Genomic DNA, 27,400 nt, shown 5'->3' on the forward strand with positions numbered 1-27,400 from the left:
GCTTCCATGATGAAGGAAAGTGATTTGTCATGTCAAGTATCCACTCACTTTTGAGTGATTCTGAGGTAGCATCCAAACATTTCCCATCACTCTACCTCCACCTCTCTCCACCTGCTCTCAGTCTCATCATAGTAATCTTTCCACAACTGGCTCCAATCTCTTCATTCCTTCTTGACCCTTATCTGTCTTAAATCTCTCCTCTTTCCCAGTTTTTGCTCTTTAATGTCAGTGTGTCAGACCTTCACATCGTGTTCTCGGCCTTCTTCTCCACTTTTTTTTTTCTCTCTAATCTCCCCCTTTTACAGTGTCTCCCCCTCTCTCAATCTCTCATGTTTTATCTTTCACTGTTTCACAGTTGACTAAACACTTTTTCTTCGCTTTCCTCTGCTTTTCTCTTTCTAATCTCTCCTCTTTTATCGCAATCTTTCACTCTTTTACAGTTGGCTACATTTTTCCTACCCTTCTCTTTTTTCTCTCCCTTCTCGGCTAATCTCTCTATCCTTATCTCCATCTTTCTCTTGTTCACAGTGGAAAATTCTGCTCTCTCACCAGGGAAACTGCTCTGAAGTCAAACAAACACTGAGGATACAGGGCCAGGTGGAAAGCGATGGCTTTGCCTATCTAACATGACAGCCTAAGAACTGAGGAAGTCAAGGCCACTGCCAAAGCAAAATGAGATATGGTGTGAAATTAAATGATAAATTTGTCAAATGAAAAGCACACCAATTGGTAGTGATTTATTGGGAAATAAAGAGCTGGGTAAAGTAATCAGTATTTTTCTTATCATCACTCATATTTTTTAGATAGACATTAGGCTACTACTCGTAGTACTACAGTAAATTCTACTACTGATGCATACTATGGATTTGGGTATATTGTGCATATTTGCTTTGCTTTTACAGTATGTGTATACAGTAGGCTATGTGTATGCATTCTCCTGACAATTGAAGATTATTAATAGATAAACATGGATGGATAGAATTAAAGCAAAGACACATAAATGAGGAATGTGACAATCACTTTGTTTAAGTCAGAGACGATTACAGTACATCAATGAATTTAACATTTATAGCAAATGGTTATACAGTTTGATTTGGTAGAGAAAAGCTGTGCTTTCTCTACCAAAATCAGAGCAGCAATGTGAATTCTGCTGGGAGAACTAGTCCCCTCTCATTAACATATACATGAACACTAAATCTTACTCAAATCAATAAATCACTAAAAAACATAGTACTTAAAGAGAAATAGTGGGTTTTGGAAGGAACTGTGACTGCAAATGACATTGACATGAGTGTATAAGAGTAATAGTGAGAAGTGTCATGGTGTGTTCAAACAGAACGTGAGGCGAAAAGTTGTCACATGCAAGTTTGCGCGCTGGACCTTTTGTGTTTATTCAGCCCAAAACAGCCAATGTACTAACAGCATGTTGGCTGTAAGCAAGCTAGCAAAGGACATACTGACCATGTCTTTGGGAATGTACCTGTGTATTTGTGTTCAATTCAGCCTCTGACTGAACTCAGACTTCACCAAATACTTTGACTCTTCCTATTATTTCCTTCCAGTATCTCTCCCTTTCTCTCTCATCTCTGTACATTTATGAAGCAGCTCCATAAAGGATACACACATGTTTTTTTGCTGAAATCGAAACATTTTCAACTTGGACCGCCCTGGCCAAGTTTGTGTCTTTCCATTGACTCTATGTGCAATTGTGGCGCCTGTAAAATTTGCTTTGCATTCTGTCTGAACACACAGTAAGGTTACAATGGCCCTGCTGTACATCTGCATGAATATGATTGAACACTACTAGTGGTACTACAGAGCTGAATGAGCCACTGATTGTGAAGCATGAATAAAGCAGCTGACACCAATCAGCTGATGAATGCTCAACTTCAAACCTCTGCTTGAACTGACACTATGCTCCATCATTAGCCTTTAAAGCACAACTCCAACTGCGTTTTTTTCCGGGTTGTTCAAATGGAAACGTCCACTCAGCCGTTAGCAAAAATCAGTGACGTGGATTAGAGCGCTGACGCTGTTTAGCAGAGTAGCAGCAACAGTGAGTGCTCAGTCTCTATGACTGACATGGATAGGTGGGAGAGGGGGGTTTATGTTGGTTTATATGTAACTTAGCAATGCATCATGCAGAAACCTACGTCAGGTAACATAGGCAAAAGTTTTTAGAAGGGCCTTGTAAAATGGCATTTTGATGCTAAAACGTACTTTGAACAACTTGATTTTCAGATTTGAATACATATGGAACACTACTGGGAAGCTACAGAATGACATAAAAACCTAAAAAAAATAATAATAATAATAATAATGGACCCGCCATTTAAATTAAGATGTAAAATATCTCAAAACTTAAAAAATGCACAACCTACAGTACTTTTGCAGAAGTTGGTATGGTCATTCTTCCAAGTTTGGAAGCAGGACTCAGATAATCTCACTCATCAGACTTCACAACAGAAACTCTGGAGAAATCAACGTATAAAAGTTGGTTCAAAACGGGCACAGACACAGTGGGCTGCCTTTATACCTCAAACCAATATATTTATGATTCAGAGCATAAATGGTTAACCTCAAATTAAATGAATAAAATAGCCAATATAATTAGAATGAAAGGTCTGGTAATGCAAAATTAGTATCGCAGAGGTTGTGAATGACATCAAGCGAGTGAGGCAGCCATTTTTATGCACCTGGTCTGCCGAAGCTTGGATGTCTACCCCACCCAGCAGTAAAGCTTAACTTAGCTTTAAATTTAACTGACCAGCTGGCAGTCAGACAACTAACGAGTGGCTTTAGTACAAAGCCCTAACCATTGTTTGTTTCCATTACAGGCAGATGCAAGGCGTACGTGTGTGTGTGTGTGTGTTTGCGACAAGGGGATAAGGCAAGAATGCAAACAGCAGGTGTTCAGGGAATTAATACACCATACAACACACATACACACACACACACACACACACACACACAAAGGCACAGACAGCTCTTCACCACATTTCACCCCAGACTACTGAAACCAGTGAACCTTACAGTCTGGCTGCCTTGGGCCAGCAAACTGGTTGACTTTACACACGCACGTACAGTGTGTAGGGGGCTGATTCAGTTAAAATACAGCTTTATTGGTTGGCTACACCACAGAGACTGAGAAAAAACTGAGAAATAACTATTAGAAAGGAATGTTAAACAAATGACAGATCAGGTGACAAAGACTCCCAAGAGCTCAATGGAATAAAAAGTTGGACTGACGGCTACTGTGGTAAACCATGAAATATTAAGAGAATACATGAGTAAAAATGTTGACATGTTGGGTTGCTGGCTAGTCAGTTGTGTTTCTCTTTCTCTCCTTGTCCCCCTGTCTCAATTTGTCTTGTTTTCGTTTTCTTGACCTATGCCCTTTCCTCTATCTGGAACAATGAGGAATAACGAGAAACTACCGCGAACAGTTTCCTCTCTATGTTCTTTCTCTTTCTGTCGGTCTCTGACACGGTGACATTTCCTCTTTCCACTATCTCTCTTTTTCTCTCAGTCTATTGCACCCTGCATCCTTATCTCTCTCTCTCCCTCCATCCTTTCCCTTTCATCGTTTGTTGTTCTCCGCTTCATTTCCAAATGCATTCACTTCCTGTCCTAATCTCCTGTTATTTTCCACAAAGCTCTTGTACCGCTTCACTTTCTCATTCCTCCTTTCTTGCTCTCCATCCTTCTCTCTCTAAGATAGGTATGCTCAATTTCGCTCTCTAAATCTCCCTGTTACCCAAAGAATCCTAATTGCCCTCTTCCTTTTCCTCTGAACTCCACGCTCTATAGTGTGTCTGTCACTAGAGGCAGGGGGCAGATGTCAAGCTGCTTCAAAATTAGTCTTCAGTTTAGCTGTAATTTATCCAGTTCAAGTGTTTGGGATGTGACATTTAACAATAACTGCTCACACTAATTGTAATATCACTTGATATGAAGTTGCTTGAAAGGCAAAAGGAAAATATCATTACGGAGTGAGGAAGTAGCTTAGCCTCATCAATCAGAAGACAAAAGCATCACATTTTGCTGCTAAATCTCTATAATGTATCATCTAAACTAAACTAATTAAACTTTTCAGTTGCAGTTTATATATCTAAGGATCAAAGTCACTGGAAGAACCCATCTTTACAGGAAAAAACCTTGACTAAGTCAAGTAGAGCATGAAATTACATGTTTTAAATGACCGTATTAAAGACTATATGTCACATGTATGCAAAGTTTTACATCAAACAATATAATCATGTAAAACATTCAAAAGAAAGAAACATTATGTCCACATTTGCAGGCCATGTATTGTCTACAAGAGTTTACGAGAGTGTACAAGTTTTGGAAAATTTTGGGGGGTTTGTGGAACATTTGGTCTCCCGTGCGACCGTTTACTGCTGTTTTGAATCTCTGTCATAGTGATGCTAATAGGTAGTGAACTCTCTCCTATTACAGAACTTTCTCTGGGATACACAGCAATCATCACTAGGAGTATTTGGGCACACACACACGACAAAAGGCACGAGAACACAGCAGAATGAGCGAATACAGACACACAGTCACAAGAGGGCCTCAGTTGAAGCTACCTTTGAGGACAGAGAGGTCATGTCCTTCGCAGGTTATTTAAACACTCGTACCAATCACCATTAATCTTAATATTTCCATGCCAAACATAGACAGTTAAAGATTCAGTATTTCACCACCAGGTTTATAATAAATATTTGTAGCATTTAAATGGAAAACAAAAGGTTTCTTCAAAAGTTTTTTGAGTTCAAACTGATCCTGAATTGAACCGTTATGACTCAAGTCTCTTGAAATTTCTACAATCCTGCCCCTAAGAGGGCACATGTACAAATGAGAACAAGTTTTCCCTTGTGTCTTGTCCAAGAAAATACGAACCTACATGAACTCTGTTTTGCACACAAATAATGCTATTATTAATCTAAACTCAACTTTGCCAGTGATAAATTAATTTCAATAAAAAGAAAATCAAATCATTCAAGCTTGGTTACGTACCACCTGCAAGTGTGTAACGTGTTCACAGACAGCCATCAAATTCAGCCTCGGTAGAATTTACACAGCAAGAGCAAACATTTGCCAACACCACTGAAGTAAATCTTGTTTGGAAGACAAAGGTTTGTCTGGTGTGAATGGCTTTGTTACCATAAGACAGTGATCCCACTGTTGGGGAGATTGTTTCTCGTGTAGGGCTATGTGTATTTCTCAGAAACATTCTGACATTTAACATTTTAGCTGGCCAGGGTTCCTCACCCCACATTTGTCACGATGGGGAAGAAGTTACTGACTAGTTGTGCAGCAGTGTTCCAGTCTAGAATGATAACAATGCTAAGAGAAACTAAACAAAGGCTATGAGAACTTCTTTCCCAGAAGAAGAGAGGAAAGGTAAGAGGCGACGAGAGAGGAAGAGAAGCAGGGACACTGGTGATAAAGGAGCTATTAGTCAGTAAAATATTTTCCCTACAGCAGACTGCAGACTGAAGGACACTCACTTTCACTCCATAAAGGGGAATCCTGTCTCAATGATGCACAATACAACTCCTATCTTCTCATCTTCACCTGACTTCCTGCCCAACTGCTTCTCATTTTCACACTGTGTGTGTGTGTGTGTGTGTGTGTGTGTTTCTCTCTCTGCTTTACATCTGTCTTCATCTTTCTATCATTTCTCTATTCTGTTTCTTCTTAAATCTCTGTCATGTTAATGCATCTTTTGCATTCAGTATCGCAAATTTAGTTAAAACTAATGGGAGCACTGTGTCTCTTGACTTTGTTCCATCATCTTTTGCTTTGTTTTCCGTCTGTCACAATTCATGTCTTTCTCCCTCATACTGTCTATTCAACGTTAATGCCACTCAACCTCAGGAAATTCATAGTTTGGTGTCACTGTTAACCTCACAGGCTTGACCACATTAGGGAGTCGCCTGCAAGCATCCCTTTCTTTTAAGGTCACGAGCCAAAGGAGCTGTAAACCAGCGCTGTATTTGGTTAGTTCTTTGGAGTTTATAGAGCTGCATTGCTTTTGTCTGGATTTACTGCTGCTGTACTGTAAGTCAATGGGGTGGGGGGGGGGGGGGTTGAAGGGTAATTTGGCCGCTGAGAGGCCACTTGACAAGAACAAGGACTACTGCTTCCTTAACATAGGCCAAGTCAGAAAAAAAAAAAAAACAAGTGAGTGAAGAGAACAAGAGAGGTAAGATGAATAAGAGACTGAGAGAGAGAGTGAGTGATAAGAGACAGATCATGAGAGAGACAGAGAGATGGAGAAACACTCACACACACACTCAGTGCCTGTGACTGGTTTCACCATAGCCTTTCAACCTCAACAGTCTGTCACATTGAGCTTAGCAGAACATAGGCCTAAAACAGAGAAATGATGGTGTAACTCACACTCTCATACCGTCCACACATACTGCATACACTGCTGCATGCACACAAATAAACACAAAGACGTATACACACACATGTACAGCGGGGGCGGATACACAGAAACACACACTGAGAGAAAGAAAGTCCCTGCAGAAGGGATATAATGTGTTGCTTTGGTGACAGTGGCCTAACAAAACAGTGGCATAGCTTGTTAACATCAAACGACTCCCAAGCGTACTGCACCACACTCACACGCACGCAAACCCAGACTGGTGACTGGCGTTGTAGTACGATGAAGTCTGAGGACTTCTGTTTTAGCAGAGAGTCACAGAAGGTCATTCGTGACTCGAGGTAGTTTCTATGTGACACAGTCTCTCGCTCTCTCATTATATGTCAAAGTTTCCATCTACAACCAATTGCATGTTTAATCCAGTGAAAGCATGAGAGTGCACTGTCCGTGTGTATGTGAGCCTGTACTTAACGATGACTGTGCACTGTATGTGTGTGGCTGCATCAATGAATTCTCTAATGTGTTTATATAAATGTAGCGTATAGGTAGTTTTATATGGAATATAAATTAATCTTTTTTTATGTGTGTATACATGTGTGTGTGTGTGAGTGCTACGGTCTTTGTGAGGACCAATTGTTAGACCTTGAGAGTCAGGATATTTATGGCTAAGCCTGGGTCTACTTTAGTAGTTTTGGATATCATTCCTATCTGCAATATTAACAATGTGCACACCGTGTTGATTACTGTGATCTGATTATGTGGCAACATCTCTAAAAAGAGCAGTCAGACAATCATAAAGGTTTTAAACTAACTCCCAGGTTAGCAAAACCTATTTTGGACAGGAAATGAAGGCAAACAGTGAAATACAGTAATCGGTCAAGTTGTTCACTACAAACAGAGCTGACACAAATGGTTGATTAATTGGTTAGTCGATCGACAGAAAATTATTTGGCAACTTTTTGGCTAATTGATTAATTATTCAAGTTATTTTTCAAGCATAAAACACCAAACACCTAGATCCTAGATCCAGCTTCTCTGTCTTATGTAGTAAATTGATAATTCGGGGTTTGGACTGTTAATCAGAAAAAGCAAACTATTTAAATACAACTTTTACAAATTTTCTGACATTTTATAAACCAAACAATGAAGAAAATAATCTGTGGATTAATCAATAATGAAAATGATGGTTAGTCACCCTAACTGCTAACATCCATCACAGTTGAGTCCTTCTTTGTCATGAAACTTTGACCAATCATACTGTCAGTGCTTGTGCATGCAGACAGTGTCCCTGTCCCACGCTTGTTTATAATCTAAAATCTGATCATCTTGTTTCTCATCCTTTGTTGTACTGATGTTCCCAGATCTCAGCAATGAATGTGATACAGTGTAATCTAATGTAAATAGTACAATGTTATCATAAGTGATAGAATGATGTCCAAACTGTAAAAACAGGACTCAAGTTGGTAGAAACTAAAATTTTCCGAGGGTTAAGTTTAGAATTAGATTGGGTTGGGTTGAGGTTTGGCACAGTTGTGATAGTCAAGGTTAGGGATAGGGGTTAGGAATACATGATGTCAATGTGGGTCCTCACAAGTGCAGTACAACTATGTGCACATTCATGCAAAGTTTGAAATGTGCACTTGTACGTCTGAATATGTGTGCCTTATTTTCTATACATATGCCAGTGGGTGTGTACAACTCCTTCCCTGTTTGTGTGTACATGTGCATCCTGCCATTTCCCAGAAGGGCAGTGCCCACCGTCAGTGCCAGCTGGCTGCCTCTTTGGCAGAGTGAGAGTCATTATATAGAAAGGTCAAGTGCCCACATGCTGGAGAAACTTGGGGAAGAGAATATCACCCACTGACCTAGAGCTGGAGCCTAAATATTGGTTACCCTTATTTGTGCCATTTGGCATACCATAACTGAATCAAACATAGTTGGAAGGGCACAAAATGCTTACCACGAGATGGCCACAGATGATAGGCGTGACATTAAGAGGCTGCTTGAGAACAGCAAGCTCATTGTGGTTTTTACTTCTTAGTTTAGACTTGTCTGCTATTGCAGTAACACTCGGCCGCTCTTAAGATGCATCACCATCGTACCCATGTAACAGTAAAGGACACTCTTCAGTGAATGATGGCTTTTATTCAACAGTTACCAAGTCAGCATGTCTTCTGACTGAGACTTTCCTCAAAATAGTGTATATATACAGAAATACTGCACCAAAATACATCACTAATTAGCTCCCTGGTTCCCACAAAAGCTGGCAAAGTACCAATGGTCTGCTGAGATTCATGGGAATCATCAAAACAGTTGGAATATATCTCTGTCTTATCATACAGCTTAGTGGTGGCTAACAGTTGTATACAACACAATATTGTTTGTTCTGACTTCAGGCAACTGAAAGGAGCAGGTCCAAAACTTAAGTGAACATCAAAGTACGTCAGAGATTACAGACTGTTCTTGATCCAATCAAATTAATTCATTCAGAGAACAAGACCTGTGTCAACATAAATTAATTATCCTCCTTCATGCACAGGTTGGCACCAAAATATTCAAAGATCATACACACACACACACACACACACACACAAAGATTCCAGTCCCACCATGGAATGCCGTTTCATAGCTGAGGGTGTGGTGGTTACATCGCTCATTGACCAATCAACACCAAGTTTTGATAAGAGCCAGAAGCAAAGGCTGGAACGTGTGTGCATGTGTGTCCACACAGCAGTAAGATTCTAGTGTTGTGCGCACCGTGGTAGGTTGGCAAGCAGAGGGGAAATGGGAGCTGTGAAAACTCTACTGGAGAGATGCTGCTGGCAAACTGAAGGTGTGTGTGTATGTGTGTGTATGTATGTGTGTGTGTGTTGGAGGGGGACGTTAGAGAGAGAGTGGTGGAGAGAGGCAGGGAGGAGGCAAGGGAGAGAGGGTAGAAAAGAAGGTAGAGAGTGAGGTAAAGTTGAGAAAGAAAAAAAAACAGTGGAAGGTAACAGATGGAGAAAAAAAGGAAAGTAGAGGGATGGGGAGAAAGAGCGAGAGACGTAAGAAAGAGAAACAAAGTCGGGGAAGAGATGAAGAGTTAGGAAGGGAAATAAATAGAAAGACATAGAGAAAGTGCCAGATGAGGCTTGAGAAAGCAGAGAAGGTGTTGCTTGTAAAAAACCTGCCAAAACTTTCTCAAAGTGCCGTTAGCGAGGGAACAGAAAAATAAAAAAAGAATAAAAGGCAGTTAAAATCAGAATTAGTTTGTGTAAAGTTGGCTCAGGCAACTTCCAGCAGTGAACTCATTCAACCACACACAGACTCACATACAGTGCATATATGTAAAGATCATACATATCACATACATCCTCATGTAACAAGCAACACACATTTATAGACATGTAATCACACACACACACTCTCGTTCTATAACACAAACATCTCTTGATTGCAGCTCAACCAACTGAAGACCCCCTCTAGAGTTTACAGCCTTGAATTTCTCTACATTTCACAGCAGTAGGGGCAAAAGTATGGAATTCGCAGCTCTAAAAATCAACACTTCAGGGGGTGTGTGTGTGTGTGTCTGTGTTTGTGTGTGTGTGTCTATGCGGTCCCTGTAGGGCAGGTGTGATTGGACCCGGGAGAGAAAAGCCATCCCTGCTTTCCAATTCATTTTACTCAGCCTTGTTAAGCCTGTTAAGCCTCCCTCCCAAAACCCTCCACTCAAATTAGATGCAAATGAGGTCTCAAGTGGCTTCCCAAGGAGGACATTATGGAATTGACTGGCCTGAGGTAATCCGCGAGACTGCCTACGAGTGCATGTGTGTGTGTGTGTGTGCTGAGTGAATGATTGAGGCCACCACTGTTTTTCTCTTGTTAACCTTTCCAAATGCTCCATTTACAATAGTGAAGAAAACATTTCAACGTTATAAAACAATTGGACGTTATATACTGTATTTAATAAAGAGAGTAGGGACTAACTTTCCTGGTGCTTTGCATACTTTTTCAGTGTTACATTTCAGTTTATCCAGGAGGTATTTCATCATCAAGTCTTATTCTTTTTTTTTGTTGTAGCAGATTTCATGTACTTACACTTACAATAGGGATTTTCTACATTTGTTTTCAGTAACTTCCTCTCTGTACATATGGGTTGAAACAGTGATAAGGAGAGCAGTAGAGTAGTAGCCAAAAGAGATTTTCCACTCAAGATAAGTGAGAGTCGTGCCCCTTACTCAAGCGCCACACGTCTTGCGGTCTTATTGCATTGCATTCTGGTGTGGTGGAGACAATTATGTCTTTCTCTCTATGGGTTTGTCCTTATGTGATTGCTTAGACATTTGAGTCTAAATAGTTAGTCTCGAAACAAGCTTGTGCTTTTTCAGTTAGCAGAGAACTAAAACTAACTGAAGTGGGACAAAAATGCAAGGTGTATCACATATATACATATGTGTAGAACCACAAAACATCAGTGTATTGTCCTGTTTTTCATTTGTAAACATAAGTAAACAGAGTCGCCTGTGACAAACAGCTAACCACATTAGAAACTGTGTATTTTGGCCAAAATTAGAGTGTTTGGAACATATTGATCATACAGTCTGACACCACAGAGTGGTGGATTATTGTGCAATAGTGATTTGAAGCTTTTGATGTTTCATTGTAATGCTTGTCAATCCAAGCAGACTCTGGTTCCCATCCTCTGTGTTGGAGGGAACAATACATTTTTCCATCCTATTGGTGGTTAGGAAATTATCATTTTATGAATTTTTTGAGACAACATGTATCTGTTTCCCCTCCCTTAGGCCACTACAGTGAACTACTCATCTGAAAAAACTGACACTGTCATAGAATCATTAATAAATACAATATTTTTTAAGGGTCACCATGAAACACTTTTACACAATGGATCTTAATAACCTCTGAGATGTTAAATGCTCAAGTCAGGCAAAGATCACAATAAATCTATCAGATAACCTTGGACATGTATGAACCAAATTAGCTATTTTAAAAACAAATAATTCAACAAATGTTACACTTGGTGTCTAAGATTTGTCGTCCACATGGATTTTATCCTAGATGTCAAACCCAATTCCCTGCTCAGGGCAATAACGCTCATGTCTCTTTCCTAAAAGTTTCCCCATCTGCCGTAACCTTAACTGTAACTGGAATCTCATCCATTTTAATGTTTCCCATCTCAAACTCCCTAAAATATATCTGCAGAGAGAAAGAGAGATGAGGACAGGCAGAGAGGGGGAGAAAGAGGGAGGAAAAGAGCAACTCTTGGCCAAAGTCACAGCTGAAACACTGACCTGGATAAATCAGGGAAACATAAACACATAGTTTCTAGAGTGAAGGCAGTGGGAGGGGGCGCTGCTACCCCAAATATTCCACCCCGGGGACCCCAGTGAGAAGCAAGGGACCCCCTTATCCCACCTCCCCATCACAGCCCGCTCTAATTATTTATTTTCCTAGGGTATAAATGTCTTCGGGGGATTGCTGTGTAAAAGCCAACAGGTCTTGGGAGGTCACAACAGCCCTGTGGGATGGAAGAGGTATGGGGTTCGTTGTTCACACTCACACGTACACATGCAAGAAACACAATCACACACGTCAGCACAAACATGCAGACACAAAAACACAAAGACATACATGTAAACACACATATGCAAAAGCACACATACAAATCATACCTTCATATCCACCAGTACTACACACACACACACATGCCCCCCACTTCCCGCTGCAGCCTACTGATTGTGTTTGTTGTCTCAGGGTTGGGTCTGTTGTTGATCCCCTGCGGGGCTTTTGGCTGCTCCGTTATCATGCATAATCACTTCCATACCTTAACAGCATAGGTGTGTGTTTGCGAGTGCATGTGTGTGGCTGTGGGGGTGTATACGTGTCAAGATCAGGCTGGAGGTGGCAGCGGCGGCTGTCAGGGGTCCGTCTCTGCCTTTAGGGATGAATATCATTTCTACGCTAACTGTCACCAGGTTGCAAAAGCTCTGGAACTAATAATTTAGGAGTGAAATCTTTGTATATGACTTTTAAGCCAATCACTGGGGATCCAGTCCAGTTTAGAAAAGCTGTGAAAACTGTGAAAAACTTTGGAAACTCTTACAGAGAGCACAGAGGAATATAAAAAGATTTAAAGACCTCACTGCCTCTTCTCACCTTTCATTTGACCTGTTTTAAAAAAAAACTTAAATAGCTACTCTCTAAAAGCTGCTTCAGGACTATTTTCAACCTTTTTCCATTCATTGGGGTTGACTAATGCATTTTAGGGCAGTTTCATGTCCACCATCTATTCAGTTTATCACTGTGTAATCAAAGTGGCAACATATGCTTGCAGCCAGGAGGTATACTTAACTTTCCCCAGGAAACTATCTCTTGTTTAGCGTATTATAGGTGATGAGTATTTTTATTCCCAGTTTGTCAAGAATACATGTCTCTAAAAGGTTGAACACCCAGTTTTACTTTATACATATTAGCAGAAAAGTTTCTTTCTATGTCAAGTGAATGCAACAAAAAATATCAAACTTCCTCAGAATTGTGAACCAATAAGGTTAACCAAAAGGAGGACAAGGTCTTTAAATGTCAAATAAAACCATTAATGAAGGTTTCTGTCAGAAGTGTTTGACTTGTATTGATTGACTCCGGGTCAGAGTCGAAAAGCGGTTCAATTTATCACTCAAGCACATGGATGCAACGATAGTACTCCTTCACAACAAAATTACTATAAAAGATCAAATAAAGAAGTTTTCATTCAGAAGTTTCTACAGTAGTTAGTTTGAAATGTTGTGTTTCAGCACTTCTAGCGTTCTCCATCATCTCTGAAAATGTAGGTAACCCTGACAAGACAGCCAACCAACATGTTGAGTTTTCCATGTATATGCCACAAAATTCATATTAAAGGAAAATCAAAGCGCACAATAAGATCACAGGACACACTATGATGATGTTCAGGATAGATAATGACAGAACAATAGGAAGACTGTGATGAAATCAAACTTAGCCTACAGGCGCTCGGCATTCCTCGGTATTCCTTTAGGCACCGTCTTCAAACCCAGACCCTGGCAGTCCACATGCGACCCGGAGCAGCTGCACTTGTGTGGGCATCCATCCACCGACACAGCGCACACAATCAACGCGAAAAACAGAGCCCAAATCCGGCAGAGCGCAGCCCGCTTCTTCTGCCCGGTCGAAGGCATGATATCCACTGAAATTACTTCCAAACTGAAATTAATTGAAAATCCGTGGGGGGTAATTAGACGTTGTCGAAGGATCCCGAAAAAGTCCAATAGACCGTTTGATTGTGATTTTTTTTTTTAATGGGATGGGGATGGGAATTAAACGAGGAGCCGGAATCAAAATTAAGTTCGCTGTTGTAGAAGTTCTCCAAAGTTTCTCTCAAGAGACTCGATCAGTCAGAATCTCCTTAAAACGCTCTTTTGCCATTGAAGAAACGGAAAAACATGGAGAAAGATGAGGGATTTGAATGTGACACTTGTGGAGAAAAAGTTCTTCTCACCAAAGCAAAAAAAAAAAAAAGTAACCGTGCGTCACTCAGCTCGATGCGTAAAAGTCGCCCCAAATGCCCCCCATTCACAACCCCTCCGAGAACTTATCAGCCTGATTCCTAAACTTTCCAAGGTGAAAATGTTCAGCTGGGGTGTAACCTCTTTCCAGGGAACATCCCTCCGCTGCCAGGGGATAAAAAAGTGAGAGTTGCAGAGGAGTTGTAATCAGGAAAAAAAAAAAAAAAGTTAAGAGGGCAGACGCGCAACACAGACTGGTACGCCTGGAGGTTGTGCGAGTGAGAGAGGCAAACAGATTTGTACTTAGGTCTCCCCCAAAAATCCTCTCTCTATCTCTAGCCTTCTCCCTCCCTCCCTCCCTCTCTCTCTCTCTCTCTCTCTCTTTCTCTCTGTGTTGATGTCACCAGAAAAGAGAGTGAGGGGGCTCCACAAACTTTCACTCGTCCCGTATCTTCTTCAGAGAAACACTATAAACTTTCCCACAGAGGAATAAAACTCCAAAACTCTCATTCCATGGCAGATTTTAGCTAATTTCCCAGCAACTCGTCCTCTTCTATCATGGCTCATATATCATCCTAATGATTTCCTTTGTGATTACATATTGGTTTTGAGCCATGTCTTTTTTTTTTTTTTTTTTAAATCATCTCTCCAAATACCCCATGCATCATCCTCGAAGAGCTTCTTTGTGTCAATTAATGCTTCAACAGCCAGCAGATGATACAAAAGTTGTCAGGCAGATCAATCAAAACTGAATTACATTTATTTTCTATTGTTGTGACAAATACTATTAAATTTATTATGACTGCAACCAACATAAAAACTTGGTTAAAGACCTATGTTTTTAATTATAAAAGCAAAGATTTCAGATGATGGATGAGATCACATGTTCACACCAACTTAAGTTTAACAGATCATTTGGTAGCAAGCAGTTTTCAGAGTCCCTGCTCATGCTGCATCTATTTTCAGTCACAACTTTACCACTACAGACCAACAGTGCAATTCAAGTGCAAAGACTTCTCTAAGTCATCCGTTCAGCCCTTCTGTATGTTACAGAAGTGCTGCCGCCCTCTATTGGTAGAAAGGAAAACTGTCATAAACTAACAAGCAGAGACTCCTCAATTTGAAGTTAAGATTAATAAAATAATTAAGCTTCTCATTAAATGAGTGTCCTCTAGATTAATTCAATTCATTTGGGGAATTTTCCTCCAAATGTCAAAAATTTAAAAAAGCTTTTTCCTCGGCAGCGTCTCAGTCTTTAATGAACAGCGGGAAGCTCATAAATATTGTAAAGCCTGGAACCCAAACTGAGTAATTCAGTGTCTCATTCTGGGGCTCCAGCTAATTAAAACATTGGTTTCCCCGTTATTTGGAGACTCAGCGGAGACATACTTGTGGCCAGTTTAACATTCGATCAATTCTGAATTAAATGCTCTAATAAACAAATGTATTGTAATGTTTTGAATTCCCTAAAGCCCCTTGAATATATTTTCAAATGTTTGTCTTGCATTTGTTATTCATTCAAAGGAGGTTTGCTGAGTATTTAAGCATTTTCAGCTACATTAATTTTCAGTGTCACGAGTATAAAGACAGCTTCAGAGAGATGTGAAAAATGTATTAAAATCTCCCTCTCAGTGCTCGCCTCTACTGAAAAGACAGAAGAAAATATGAACTTGGATAAAGTCTTTTTTTAAGCTTTGAAACCTATTGCATTAGTTTTGTGTCAGATTGATGACAGCAGCAGGGCAAGTAGAGCAGCACAGTTCTTTTACCCAGCGTCTGACTCCAGCACCTCCTCGGGGATCCCCAGGGGCCCTCTGGCATGTTGGGAAATCAAATTGCTCCAGAGTTTGCTGGGTCTGCCCTGAGGTTTCCTCCCTGCTGGCATTTGGCAATAAAAGTGTTGCTAAAGGTGTAATTTTATCATATTAATTCTAACAATTTGAAAGGGTACCAGTACTCATATTCTGACATATCAATTATAAGATGCACTTTCCTGCTCCCTCTGTCTTTCGTTAATGAGCTCTCTACTGTGCACACCACTTCCCATCAAGGATGAATAAGTATGGCAAACCTACGGATATCAATAAGCCTCTAAAATATGCTATGAGCAGTATCAAACGAAAATAATAAAAACATTACCAAAGCACGAAAGGAACTGACACATTAACTCAATAAAGAATTTAAAGAGGCTCTAATCGTCTACTAAAACATTAAACAAGATGCCCCAGTTATCCAACCACCACATGGCTCACAGCTCACAGGCTAAGCTAATGTAAAAACACCCAACAGCGGTCTAGCTAGCCATCTCACCCACTATGCATCTGGTGTTTATTTAACACAGCATTTAATTTTTAGCTTTGCCAATGCTGTTAACTCAAATAATTGAGTACTTTAGTTGTATTTAGTAATGTGGAGCCATTACTTTCACTTTTAAAACCTTGTTGCTTCTGTGCGTTGTGTCGTTAGCTACTAACCGTATTTTAACACAGTGTGTTTTTCTCACAGTGAGATTGATGTTTACCAGAGATCAGGCCATTAATTGATGTTTGCTACTGTAACAGACATTAAGCTCTATGCTGTTAAAAGTAACAATGCTAACAAAAAACGGAACTAGTGAATACAATATAGTAGTAGTTCAAATTCAAAATTTAGAAAAACACTGACTACCTTTTCACAGCAAAGGCAAAATAAGGGTGGTTAGTTGTGTAACTCAGTTCTTCTCAGTTACATACAAGTCTACTCCTTTTTTCTGTGGTTCGAATGTAAAATATAAATATAAATGTGAAATACTAAATGCTGCACTTTCAAATGAAAATACAAGGTTACCCCACCTGAATGGCAGAGTAATATTTTCTTACCTGTCTGCTGCGTAGCTGTAAAAATTACAAATGAACTTGACATGTGATCCAACAACTGTAGTCTTGCTCTTTCTCTCTTTAATACATTTGAAGAGGGGTGATGTATCCCTGTCTCCCCATAAAATTCCAACGAGCTTGTGCATAAAATTTTGATGATGTCAACCTCTGGCTGTTGAGGACCTACTGTATAACCCTGTGTACTTCTCATACTGTATAGTCCAGGTAATAAAAAGCAATATGCAGAGACATACAGTTGCGTAAAATGATAACATGGGAATCATGTCACATGCAGTGAGCATCAAACACAGCAATATTAGATTCAGAGGTCATCCGAACAATAAATGAAGAAGAGACTGGAGACTTGGATTTATTTCCAACACAATCTGACAGACTGACCTGCATATGGTGAAGGATTATTCATCATTTAGCTCCAGAGTTGCTACAACGTTTTTTTTTAATATTTTCAATTTTTATATCATTTTAATCTTCTACTGTCACTCAACAAGGTGCATTGTGTTAACACGGATGGGAGAGTCTATTAGACACACGTGAATCATTTCGTATTGCTGGCCAATCTCCCAAAACCGTGGTATATTTCTTTAAGAATTCACGAAGAGGGAGAAAGGAAGTGCCTGTGAATACAAAATAAGACAATGAAGGAAAAAAAGATTTAGAGAAAAAATAAGGGGTAAGACTGAGAGTCATAAAGAGGGGAAGAGATGGAGGGCAGATAGAGAGTGAAAGCTATTTTGAGGGAATGAGTCTTGAAATAATGTCATTCACTGTTGGCATGGACCGCACAGTAAATTATCTACTGGTGCACATGGATGATTTTATATCTACATTCTCATCACTCAACAGGTAATATGTAATTTATCCAAAGGACCATATGTCCCAAAAACTTTATGAATTCTAATAACTCTCTCCAACACTTACTTTTCTTTTGGATTTTAATTTTGTCACTTTTTCACCAGGGGAGTCTGTTATGTTAGTCACGTATTTTAAGTACGTCAAATGCATGTTCAACTCGTTTAAGTCAATTTAGGCAGCTAGAATCCTAATTCCCCTAACTTCAGTGAGGCAATTAAGCAAAAAATCTGAACAAAACAATAATGTATTGATGGGATTTTAAGATTTTTGTGTGATTTCAAATGTAGCAAACAATATTTGCAAATTTGCAAAATGGAGACAATTAAACAATGACTTATGATTTCTTCCGTGAGGTTGAGTGAAATGTTCAAAAAAGTAAGTGGTCAATTGGAAAAGTCCCGTCTCTGAAAGCAACATGAGTTTGTGCAAACAAATCATGAAAAAAAAAAGTGCACCACCACAAAAACAACACATTGAAACACTCAAAATGAAGAAGTGATCATCCTTTTTCCTTGCACAAACCACTGCTTATGTGTGTATGAAACCACTCTCTGACGGCTTTGTTTGGGCTCATTGGAATAAGATGCATGTCATTAACTTTTGAGGTTGAGGGTTTTAAATTTTGCTCAGGACCTTTTGATTCATGATCCCTTCTTGAGCATTTTCTCCCAGAGTCGCCACTATATTTCAATGAATAAAGCAGAAAAACCAAAAACATTTTTTTTCTTTACAAAATGAGACATTAAGCATTTGTGATTGAACCGAGTTGGCTGCTGCTGAACTTCTCACACCGCACAACTACTGCCACTCTTTGTCTTTCATTTTCTGTCTTTCCTCACTCTTCCTCTTGCCATCCCTTGGGTGTTCTCTCCAACCCTCCGTCTCATTCTCTCTGTTTTTAATCTCCCAGACTTCCTTTCTTTCTCTTCCTGTCATTCTGTCCCATTGGCACATTGTCTTTTTTTATGTCTCTTTTCCTTCCCATTATTTCCATCATCTGCCTTTCTATGTATCCTATTTATATCTTTCTATGTAAATCTCTATTTATATCTTAAGTCCCGCAGTCTCTGTATTTTTACAAGCTGAGAGACAGTGTGCAACTAATTAGTATCTTTCTGTAGTTCAGGACTGGGCCGGGCCAGAGTATAACGGCTTCACGCTTTGCTGCTCACACACTCACACACAGAGCCGACAAGGCATGCAATAATATCATGCTGTCACACAGAATTTCCTCTCTGTTGACAAGTGTCTCTCATTAATGCAGAAGACAAAGACAATTCCCCAGGAATTGCATTTATATTGGATGATAATGGAGGACATGTTTTATATCCAAAGCTGCTGCTCAGTGCCGGGATATGGCAGAATGTAACATGTCCTCTTTGTAAAATGGTGTATGATAAGGGTGAAGCAGGTTAAATTGTCCTGCTAGAGACCAATGTTTCAAGTCAAATCTCTGACCAACAATTAAAGTTGTTGGCTTTTTCCTAACATTAAGTGCCTTAGTTTCCTAATCTCAATCACAGGACAGGACAGGACAGGTTTACAGTTTTTCAAGTCTGTCCTAAAACAATAGTCAGGTGTCCAAATGAACACTGATGTGTTTTTCTTGCTGTAATCATTCCTCCTGGTCATACTGGCCAGTAAGAGATCCAAAATCCACAGAACTCCTTCTATACAAAAATGTGTTTAAAAGTTTATTTAAAGCTACTACGATGCTTCAGCTGGCCAAATTAGTTCAAGCAAGTCAACATCTTATCTCTGTCTTATATATGTGTCTTTTTAGTGCCAGATTTCTTTTTTCTTTTTTTACTAAAAAAATAAAAAATTTAAAAAAAATGCCACATTTATACTATGAACATTTACACATTCCTGATCAGTATTTTGTACATCATATTCTCTTCAACTAAAACAACTCTTCACTTAGAATATATTTTACATATTTTATTGTATATTTCTATTTTCTATTATTTATGATTACTTGATTTTTGGGTATATTTTTATTGTTATGCTCCACAGCACCGAGGCAGATTCCTTGTATGTGCAAACCTACTTGGCAATAAACCTGTTTCTGATTCTGACCTCTTTTTGTGGAGCAATTTATACTCCAGTTATATAAAATTGGATGGTGCACCAGAGCTAATATGGTAGTGTGGCTGTCAGTTTTTACTGGAGTTTCGAGGTACTGCTCAAGTATGGGAGAAAATTTGTGATAAAGGTGTTAAATTTCACTGTAGTAATGCTGGTGTTAGGGGGCCCTTTGTCTTAGTCTTCCTCCTTAAAACCTTCCTCGTTCCAGCCTCTCATCCCTTCTCTTCTGTCTTCTCAAGTATTTTCCTTTCCTCTTCTCTCTGTCCCTCCTCCTCCTCCTCCTCCACTTCTCCTCTCTCCCTCCATCTCAGCAATGGACAGATTAGAGAATAATTGGTGGAAAGTTTGGACTTTCTCTTCACACTGGGCCTCATCCATTTAAATTGTCTTGATATCTGATGGCACATTAATGCTTCACACTGCACAGCTGTGTGTGTGCCCAGGCATGTGTGTGTTAATGAGACTTTATATGGGTATTAGTGTAGGTGTCTGTGTGCCTAATTTTGTATTTTTTGTATGTCAGTGATAAAGTATGTCCGTATATGAGTGTGTGTGTGTGTGTGTGTGTGTGCGCTTGTGTGGGTGTGAGTGTGTGTGGTTTAATGGATCCTTTAGCCAGACAGATCTTTGGCTAAGCTCTACTGTGGCCCCTGCAAAGCTATTATCTCCCCATACACTGTGTACACACTTCCTCCAAGTGTGTGTGTGTGTGTGTGTGAGAGAGAGAGAGAGTGAGACAGAGACAGAGACAGATCGAGAGCAGAGAAAGCCAACTTTTAAAGGGGGCTATCATAACATCCCAGTGTCGCTTTGAACACACACATTCACACACACATAATTATGCGTATGTGTACTGACAACGGACCACATTTGAGGCATTTTTTGGGGGTAGAATGGGGAAAACCCTGAACAATATATCCCCTAAGTGGTCAAACTGTAGTCAAAAGATCTCATTTTAGGCCAACTAGTTCAAGTCTAGTCTTAAATTTAGATCCAATTTAGTCCATCTTACATCCAGCTAGTCTACATAGTCCAGTTCTAGTCCAACAGGTGTAACTCTAGTGCTAGGCCTGAGATTCATTCTAACTAATTAATTACTTAATGGATTATACACCTCCCTCACCCTTCCCTTCTAGGCATGTGGGAGAACCTACAGTGGCTGCAAAACTGGCAAAAGGCCCTCTCTAGAGCGAGTGTTTGGTTTGTCCATTCTGGGCTACTGTAGAAACAACATGGCGGCCTCCGTGGAAGGACGCCCTCCCTATGTAGATATAAAGGGCTCATTCTAAGGTAACGAAAACACAACAGTTCTTATTTTCAGGTGATTATACACTAATTAAAACATACTTTTGATGTTTTATATTATTTTATATGTCATTTCTGCCAAGTCTGTTCTGCTAGATGCCGCTAAATTCTACACACTGCACCTTTAAGTAACTCTGGAATAGTCTGACATTGCATTTGACCAGGTGAACTCCAGAACAACACATAGTAGCGTTTTATAATCTGGTGTCCCTATTGGCAGTAATAGGCAGGACGACATCATTTGTCTGTGCTTTCCAAAACCAAAATTATTGTTAAAAAAAATAATTATGTTTTATGATGTGGTTTAGGCACGAAAAACAATGATCACTTGTGTGGTTTGGGTTTAAGTTACTACTTCCTTAAAGTTAGGCAGCCTTTGTCGTCATGGCTACAATAATAACCACACGGTTAAGGTCGGGTTGTTTTTTTTAAAAACTGTCCCAACTCATGCTTGGAAATGTGAAATTCGCAATCAGAAACCAGAAAGCAAAGTCCACTGCTGGGTGAAAACCTCCATTCATCCCTCCTCATCTGAATGACGAAATTTGTCCACTTACGTATACGTCATCTCTACTGCGCCACTGCTCCGGGTCATAATTATTGTCACTCTGACAAAACTATATGTCGCATTGACACATGCTGTGTCGTTTTCCTCAGGAGGACAGTCACAAATTCCCTCACACCTCAAAAAGTTACATTTACATTTACATTTTGTCATTTGGCAGACACTTTTATCCAAAGCGACTTACAAGAGAGGCGAGACAGTCAAGCATTAGAGGATAGTGACTCAAAAGATCAAAATGCTGACCAGTTACAAGTGCAATGAGAAAGAGAGCTAGACAAGTTTTGTTTTGTCTAAGTTAAAAAAAAAATAAAACAAACAAACAAAAAAAAACAGAGAATGCAAAAATCATGCCAGGTGCACTGTAATTGTCTGCAGGACTAACTTTAGACTTTAGGTTAGAGTTTAAATCCCTTGTTCAACTAGCCCAATTGCAGTCAGTAGTAACTCTAATCATTTTAGTCAATGGACTCTCATAAACATGACGACAGGCCAAAAAAGGCCTCAGGCCTCCAATAAACCATTGTCCCCAGAAAGTCCACAACCCACAGTTAAATAATGTGCAGCACTTTCCACAAGCATAGTAATGCAAGTACACAAAAACACGCACACACACACACAGACACACACTTGCATTTCTGAATGGGCAGTTAAATAATGCCATATGTTGCTCCAGCGCCTTTGTTTCATTGTGAGGATTTTTTTTTTCCCTTGCTGCTTCCCATGTAATGTTTGATTGATGGTCTAATTTACTAGAATATCACACACACACACACACACACACCAAACCAACAGGCTGATGGTGTGTTAGAAGGGTTATTTTGCACAAGTAGATCCAAATGTCTGTGGACAAGCTTAGTTAGTGATAGAGGCTATTCTTATACTGTGTATAGGAGTTCACTCTCTCAAAAATAGTGAAAGAAAACCTTGCTAAATGATCTGAGTTACAATGATAACTTTATCACTCTGGACAGTTTTTCACAATACTTTTAGCTTCAATTCCCAAAGAGAAGTACAGTGAGGTCTGTCGATTTTACAGAGAAAGCGGGATGTTGTTTCTGGAAAAACATGTTGCTCTTGAGTTTTTAAATCTAAACTTGAGCATAACGAATGAACTTCCACGGACCATCACTATATTTAGGTGGAAGGAGAAGTCCCAGCAGTGGAAATGCCTGCATAGATACCTCTTCTATGTGTTTTGGGTGAACCAAATCTTTAGAGCATCTCTTTAAACACACACACAGCTTTTAAAGACCTGGAAACAGTTAAGAAAGTGCATGCAGTACCATTCTATGGAGCTATTTGTTTTTTGCTGCAGGTCTCAAACACATACAGTACAGTGCACACAATGTGTAATGGTTGGGCAGCCATGTGTTTGTGTGATTTAGGGTTCAGTAATAATAACTTATTAAACTCTAACCTCTGTGATTAAACTACTGATTGGGCAGCAGCACATCTGCACAGCTGACCCTTTTGTGTGTGTGTGTGTGAGTGTTTCAAGGCTTGTGTTGTACCACAGCTCTAAGCTATTTACTGACAGACACAACAGCATTTATCTACAGACAGGAAACAGGTCTCTGTGAGTGTGTATGTGCGCATGTTTGTGTGTAACGGTAAGTTTAAAACCGTTTTCTGGATGGATACTCTTTTTCTAAAACTTCCTCACATCATTGTTGGCATGAATAGTGACACGAAATGCTTCCCATAAGGACTGAAATCAAAGCTCTTTTTTGTGGTATTTGGCGGTTTTGGTAATGTTTTGACAGTTGCATCAATAAACCATCTTTAAATGTAGTTTCAGTGAGTGGTTTGGATTTTGAAAGAGGTTAAAGAGGGGGAGACAAAGAGAGAACGAGAAAGAGACACTGTGACAGGGAGATATTTAAAGGTTGTTGAATGGCAGATACCCAAGTAAAATATTTCTGTTCACACTGGTGGTGTTAGCTGCAATCACTAGGAAAACTTGCCAAACAGACACAAGGTTCCTGATAACTGCGTTTACAATCCTTTGGCTGACAGGAAAGAACAGCGCTGAGTAAATGAAAGAGTGTGTGGCCAAAATGAGAAGAAAGACAGAGAATATGCTGAAGTTACAGTCTATTTAAAACAATTATGTGTGTGTGTGTGTGTGTGTGAGTGCGTGTGTGTTACTGACTTTGCTCTGACAGTGTACTCTACCCTTAAAGCATTTTTCCAATATGCTAAACTTAATCCCAAAGATATAACGATACTTGCAACATTAGTGAGCTTCTAACTAAAATAAAGGAAGATGTACAGACTTTTTATGTACAAAAATATATATAATCATTTTGATGTCATTGTCCATTGCCCTCAATTAACCCAAGACATAGTTCAACTCGATGAGAGTCAATTTGTATAAATCTGTGTCATCCCCGGTTAATTTAAAGTGAAAGCTAATTATTTAGATCAAGATTTGTAGACCTGCGCTCCATAGGGATCCATAGTAAAGGCCGTAGGACATTGAAATTGCATGCAAGTGTGTGAGTGCATTTGTGTGTGCGTTCAGTGCAGAGGTTAACCTCTTCCTTTTCCTCCCTAACAAGGAACGGTCAGAGGTCGCGATACAAATGGAGGGAGGAGAGGAAAGAGGGATGAAAGGATAAATTGTAAAAGGAGGCAGGGAAGGAGACTCGAGACTGATTGGAAGCCAGATGTCTAATAAGGTCTATAAATAACCAGGTGACGGCTGACAGAGAACCAGAGAGAGAGCTGCTCGGTCCAAAGCAAAGTCTTAACCCGGGATTTCACAACTTTTGTCTTCTTTCTTTGTCTTCTTGTTCCATTTATCTGTAATGTGTATTTTTCGTGTAATTATACAGCTGAGCTTCACCCAGAGACCTTGTGAACATGTTCTCTAAATTTTCCCCAAATTTTCTCTCTGTTAAATACATGTAGAAGGTAGTTTGAGGTTTTATTTATGAGATGATATTAAGGCAATTTCCCCCTCATGCCGTTGTGAAATTCCCAAGTATCTCCTTTTTTGCAACATGAGTGTAAGGAAAAGCTGTGGAATTCAAGATTTATACACAAAGAAGCTGATTTGATAGGAAAATGTATGATTTGTACTAAAAGGAATTAGTGTTAAGCAACGGATATGTATGATTCAGAAATCTGACATTTATTTCCTGTTTTTTTTTTCATTTATTAAAACAATAGCTCACCACTTTGATTGTGTACACACTCTAGAGTTCTCACAAACACAGTTCGCGGGTTAAAAGTGTTAAAACGAAATAAACTTATCTCCATTTTTACCCCCCTGTCCTGTCCTTTTTCTTCCTGTCTCCCTCTTTTTCCACCGTCTCCCTGCCTATCATCCCTCTATCAATCTCACTTTCCTTTGTCTGTCTGTCTACATCCTTCTCTATCAGATAGCTGCAGTCTTATCGGAGTGGAGGTGCTGAGTACTGAGTCCACAGCTCCACCGTTCCATCGCATCAACAACACATTCCTGCCTGCTGTGTGTATGTGTGCGTGTGCCTTTGCTAAAGATATGAAAGTCAAGTTAACGGATGCGTTTTAGTCTTTGTGAGTGTGAGACAGGCTCTGTTTTCGCAAAATGTGGGATGTGTGCCTTTGGAGATATGAAAGTGATGCGAAAATAAATTGGTGTGTGTGTCTATGTGTGTGTGTGTGTGTGTGTGTGTGTGTGTGTGTGTGTGTGTGTGTGTGTGTGTGTGTGTGGTGCCAACACATTCCTCTTCGCCACCTCCAAACTCTGCTCTGACTCTGGTCTGAAGGCCAATCAAAACAGACGTAAATCGTGGCCGGATATAAAAGCCATGCCAAACCAAAGGACCGTGTATGTGCGTGTGTTTGTGAGTGTGTTTGTGCACACATATGTGGCTGTTACAAAGGAAGAATACTTCTGTTTTGACTTAATTTAGTTGTAAAATCTAAAATTAGGTATTTGTATTATAAAAAGCAAAGCATTTAGTTTGGTATAATATCAAACTTTTAGATTCCTATCATAGTATCTATATAATCTACAGTAACAAAAATAATTGTGTAATGTTCAGATTCCGTACATTAACAATTTTATTTTCAGTTTTAGACCAGTATCCTAAATTGTATCAAATTAGAGGAAATGTTTTTGGTTCAAAGAAACCGTTAATGAAACTGGGCACTTGTTAAATGCTTTGACACAAATTTGAGCTGACTCTGTCCCGTTTAACTGCCAGCATGGATCACTGGCTAATTTACAACATGTTACCTGATCCACCAAGGGAATACCATCACAGGTGTGTGCATGCCTGGCTGTATGTACGTATGTGTGTGTGTGTGTGTGTTTCAGGATCTGTGGTAATGCTATAACCCTATCAGCATCTCATTTCCACCCCCAGTTCTCTGCCTGTGATGCTATCTGCTCCATTTAGGAAGATATGATTACAAACATTCAGCTTTCCAGCCTGGCATGAGACGTGCATACCTGAACGCATAGGTGTACATATTTGTAATGTGTGTGCGTGTTTCTGTATGTGACCATCAACAGAAGATAAGTACAATATATCTTCCAATTATTACTGTGGCTTTATAACCCACAATTTGTCACATAGAACAAAACACATAAAAAGGGAGCGAGAGATTGATAGGATGTATGATAATGTTTTACAAATGTCTTCCCAAGAAATCCCCCAAAAAACAACATTCAAGCAGGGAGTGGCATTTAGTTACTTCATGCCAAGGGAGCATTATCACATTATGTTTAAACGTTAATCACATTTCTTTGAGCATGATCAAGCTGTACATGTGTAGCTAGTGATGTATGTGCTGTTTTCTGTTCATTTCCATATTAATATTTAATAAAAATGTTAATATCATAACAACACTGAATGATTTATTAGGAGAAAACATACTGCAAACAACTTGAATACTTGAATACTGATTTTAACTAATGCACTGACAGTAAACATTATTCTGAGTACACGTTAGCAAACGCTAATACTGCAGTAAGAGTATGAGAGGTAGACAGGACTGGCAGAACAGACGAGAGGAAACAGAAGAGAAAAAGAAAAACAACACAACAAAGATAGAGTATGATACTCAGATATGTTCACAGAAGGAAAGAGGGTGAATTATGAATGACAGAGAGAAACACTTCAAATCCAGAGCTGCCTTCTAGTCACAAAAAGTTATCACATTGAATCCTATAACTGGCTGTTAAATGCTAAGTAGAAAAAGTCAGGTGAGGGACAGATATCCAAGAAAAGGAAATGAAGAAGACATGCTCTCTGCCCTGAAGCCAAACACTGATCAACCCCCAGCTGTACCAGAGGAGCTGCTCCATGGTCAACGCTGCAAGATTACACTTGAACTGGGCAGCTCCCAGGCGAATGTGTGTGTGTGTGTGTGTGTGTGTGTGTGTGTGTGTGTGTGTGTGTGTGTGACTATCCCCCCAGCCCTCCTTGTAGAAGAGACAGGGGCACTGCCAGGGTCAGTTTCTACCACACCAGTCATTTATCAGGCCGATTTTACACCACATTTGTTCATCCCAGTCAGACAAGGAGGAGGGACGATCAGAAGTCCAATGACATGTTGTGATCTCAGATTTATTCAGAGATCAGGAGCACTTGAGAGTCTTGCTCAAGGACACTTTGATACATTGACAGTATAAGCTCTAAATCAAACTACCAACCTCATGATCAATGGAGGACCTGGTTTATCTGAGCCACAGCAGCAGAGACTTGAGAAAAAGTTAAGTCATAAAATTGAGACTTGAGACTCAACTCAGACTTGACAGCTGTGAGATTTGATTCCTTAAAGTCTTGATTTTTAAAAACAA

The 27,400-nt window shown here is 39.6% G+C and overlaps 1 protein-coding gene across 1 annotated transcript in view; it reads right to left on the reverse strand.

Moving 5' to 3' along the window:
• Positions 1-14,153, reverse strand: part of slit3 (slit homolog 3 (Drosophila)) — a 261,998-nt gene extending 247,845 nt beyond the window's left edge. Inside the window, exon 1 of the mRNA XM_042418724.1 lies at positions 13,400-14,153. Within this exon, the coding sequence (XP_042274658.1) occupies positions 13,400-13,590 (191 nt within the window). The 5' untranslated portion in view covers positions 13,591-14,153. The remainder of the gene's footprint in view (positions 1-13,399) is intronic.
• Positions 14,154-27,400: the final 13,247 nt, after the last annotated feature.

The sequence above is a fragment of the Thunnus maccoyii genome, chromosome 8, assembly GCF_910596095.1.
Source record: "Thunnus maccoyii chromosome 8, fThuMac1.1, whole genome shotgun sequence".
NCBI classification, from domain to species: domain Eukaryota; kingdom Metazoa; phylum Chordata; class Actinopteri; order Scombriformes; family Scombridae; genus Thunnus; species Thunnus maccoyii.